The 3,362-nt window shown below is 38.4% G+C and overlaps 2 protein-coding genes across 7 annotated transcripts in view; one reads left to right on the top strand and one right to left on the bottom strand.

The window, feature by feature from the left end:
• LOC106473681 overlaps positions 1-1,267 on the top strand; it is a 14,249-nt gene extending 12,982 nt beyond the window's left edge. Inside the window, exon 6 of one of the 2 annotated variants that reach the window (XM_013934360.2) lies at positions 526-1,267. In XM_013934360.2, the coding sequence (XP_013789814.1) occupies positions 526-579 (54 nt within the window). In that variant the 3' untranslated portion in view covers positions 580-1,267. Of the gene's footprint in view, positions 1-199; positions 232-525 lie in introns of those variants that run through there. The other variant, XM_022402083.1, reaches the window with a different exon arrangement.
• A 522-nt stretch (positions 1,268-1,789) lies between these two features.
• The window catches only part of LOC106473680 (alkaline phosphatase, tissue-nonspecific isozyme-like), a 28,489-nt gene continuing 26,916 nt past the window's right edge, over positions 1,790-3,362 (bottom strand). For 3 of the 5 annotated variants that reach the window (XM_022402081.1, XM_013934359.2, XM_022402082.1), the window contains exon 9: positions 1,790-2,469. In XM_022402081.1, coding sequence (XP_022257789.1) covers positions 2,216-2,469 — 254 coding nt within the window. In that variant the 3' untranslated portion in view covers positions 1,790-2,215. The remainder of the gene's footprint in view (positions 2,470-3,362) is intronic. The other 2 variants (XM_022402080.1, XM_022402079.1) reach the window with 2 other exon arrangements.

Here is a 3,362-nt window from a genome sequence, read left to right as displayed (position 1 = left end):
GCCTTCTCTGTTAAAAATCTTAAAACAAAATAGCTCACGTATACCGTCGGGTAGTTTCAAGTTACCATACCAAACGTTATGGTAATCAAGCCAGCCAACTCTGGGTGATGGATGTTAACACACACACACACACACACACACTGGATCATTTTTGTAGTAAGGTGTATCATTTTACCTCTGTGTATTGTTTTAGTTGCAGGCTTTTGAGAAGATGACGGTGGAGTACTTACAGTTTACCTGTGTGTATTGTTTTACCTGTGTGTATTATGTTACCTGTATGTATTATTTAACTTGCAGGCTTTTGAGAAGATGACGGTGGAGTACTTACAGTTTACCTGTGTGTATTATGTTACCTGTGTGTATTGTTTTTCCTGTGTATATTATGTTACCTGTGTGTTATTTTACTTGCAGACTTTTGAGAAGATGACGGTGGAGTACTTACAGTTTACCTGTGTGTATTATTTTACCTGTGTGTATTGTTTTTCCTGTGTATATTATGTTACCTGTGTATTATTTTACTTGCAGGCTTTTGAGAAGATGACGGTGGAGTACTTACAGAATCGCCACCTCTCCATCTGACGTCACTCAAGCTAACACTGGGCGCGTGTCACACGGATCAGCTCGTGACACCGAGTGACCAGTCCTTAAGTTGGGTAACTATCCGACCAATGAGGAAGATATTCAAGATGGCGGAGAGTAATCTTTTTAGCATCAGTACTGGCATGTTTATTAATCGACGAATCTGTGTGTGATGATGTAAATACTGTTCTATATCAAAACTGAATACGAATGGATATGCCGAAACATATCGGTACATCATCACTACTGATAAAACAAAGCCTTTATTAAGATATATTTGACTGTTAATGGTGAAAATAATAACTCCTATAACTTAATAATATGAAAAAGTAAACTGAATAAATACCTTCGGAGGGTCTTATCGTCCCTTCAGCAGCGGTGGTAGTGTGGCTTCCAATGTTGTTAGTCAACACGATCGTTTCCTCTGGCGGCTGCAATCTGACTTAACTCACCGAGGACGTAAATAAAGTTTGCTCACGTGCTAAGTTGAGCGCAAGAAAGCTCGCGAGGAGCTTAAAAGTGAACGAACCTTACGGCCTCAAGGAGAGAAAGTGTGATCCGCGCAGTCGCTTAACGCATCCAGTGAGTTTATGGAGCCTTTCGGCTCGTGCTAATTATTCTGTCTCTTTTGATAATCATAAGCGTTTTGTATAACATAAATAAAGCATTACCTTGTTTCTAATACAATAAAAAAAAACATTTGGAACATAATTACACATTTTCGTACGAGATACAAAAAATAGTGATATGCGTGGTATATTATTCTGACATGTTGTTCGTATTCCTTCCCTCTCTCTCTCGGTTTTCTCGGAAAAAAGGGGGGGGGGGAAGTGTTACTTCAATCTTGGTATGCTTGTCGAGATTGTATCCACAAAAATTCAGTTTAAATTTTATTTGTACCAGTCCATTACCACAAAAAACATCCATGATGTTAGAAAAACACGTAGGTTCAAGAAGTCTTGATAGAAATGAGTAAATTACCTATAACCCGAGCGCTTTCGAAAGATGGACCTTTCATCTTCAGGAGCAAACTGGGAGTCCTGAAGAAGAAAGGTCCACAAAAAAAAGATTACGGTTGAAAAAATAGATAAAATTCAACACCAGAGTGCACCACATGAACATTTATATTAAAGATAAAATACATGAATTGCACAGAGAAGAAATAAAAAAGAACTTACCAAGTTCTAGAAGATGCTCGAAATATATACAAACAAAAATTATTTTTCGAATTTTTTTTTCTATATCACAGCTAATATTGAGAATTTTTTCAGACGAAATTAAAAATATGTGCCTGTGTTGAATTGCATAATATTCTAGGCGATACTCCCGTGTTTATTTTAAATTGTAAATTAAAAATTCCAACTTGGAGGCCGCCCTTCCATTTTCTTCCATTATTGTTCTTATAATATTGTTTCAAATATATGGGCAAGAACGACGAAAGGAACTAAAATATATGGGCAAGTACGACGAAAGGAACTAAAATATATGGGGAAGTACGACGAAAGGAACTAAAATATATGGGCAAGAACGACGAAAGGAACTAAAATATATGGGGAAGAACGACGAAAGGAACTAAAATATATGGGGAAGTACGACGAAAGGAACTAAAATATATGGGGAAGTACGACGAAAGGAACTAAAATATATGGGCAAGTACGACGAAAGGAACTAAGAAACTTGGGATGGGGCTTATGCTTGCAGCACCCTTGCAATAGTCCTTGTTTGGTCCAATGCAAGCAGCGTAGCCGATGGCGTGGGGGATGTAGGTCTGGTCGTGAACCCCGTGAAACAGATGAGCCACAGCTCCGATTGCGAAAACGGGGACGTCTTCTCCGCCGTGTGTCTCGCTCTCGAGGTAAAAGGTCGCGGGTTGTTTGTAATCGTTACCAACTGAAATAGAATAATGGATACCTTAACTTCTATATAACATCTTTTTTATATATATTTAAATCGATTAATAAGAAGAATAAAAAAAAAACGAAAATAAAGAATATTACTGCACAAAACTCGCTTTATGTAAAAGAAAAAAAAAACGATATGATAATAACTCTAAAAATTACGATTATTTGTTCCCCTTTTGTTTTATAATCCCCCACTAGGTCCATGGTAAGTTTACTCATTTACAACGCCAAAATGCGGGGGTTCGATTCTCCGTGGTATAGCTCTGAGCTAAAACAAACAGTCGTTCTTTTTTTTTAAATTATTCGGTAGAAAAAAACAACTTTGGATAGCAAAAAACAAACAAGACAAGATCACATAAATATACTTTGGATTAAAGAACAATGGATTTTTTTAAAACTAGCGTTTTGTCCCCCAGTGGCACAGCGGTATGTCGGCGGACTTACAACGCTAGAATCTGGGTTTCGATACCCGTGGTGGGCAGAGCACAGATAGCCCATTGTGTAGCTTTGTGCTTTACTACAAACAAACAGACTAGCGTTTTGTCCCCCAGTGGCACAGCGGTATGTCTGCGGACTTACAACGCTAGAATCCGGGTTTCGATACCCGTGGTGGGTAGAGCACAGATAGCCCATTATGTACCTTTGTGCTTTACTACAAACAAACAGACTAGCGTTTTGCTGATGAATTTTGTAAAGAATTGAACAAAATCCAGAATGTTAGAGAAGAGTGAGGGGAGGGGGGGGGGAACTGGACATTCACGTGAAAGTTTGTTTCTTTCAGAATATCGGGTAAAGTCACACACAAAGTGTTTGTTTGTTTTGAATTTTGCGCAAAGCTACACGAGGGCTATCTGCGCTAGCCGTCCCTAATTTAGCAGTGTA

Source organism: Limulus polyphemus, unplaced genomic scaffold, assembly GCF_000517525.1.
Source record: "Limulus polyphemus unplaced genomic scaffold, Limulus_polyphemus-2.1.2 Scaffold6397, whole genome shotgun sequence".
Classification (NCBI taxonomy): domain Eukaryota; kingdom Metazoa; phylum Arthropoda; class Merostomata; order Xiphosura; family Limulidae; genus Limulus; species Limulus polyphemus.
Note: the sequence above shows the minus strand (reverse complement) of the source record. Positions and strands in the feature narration are given on the sequence as shown.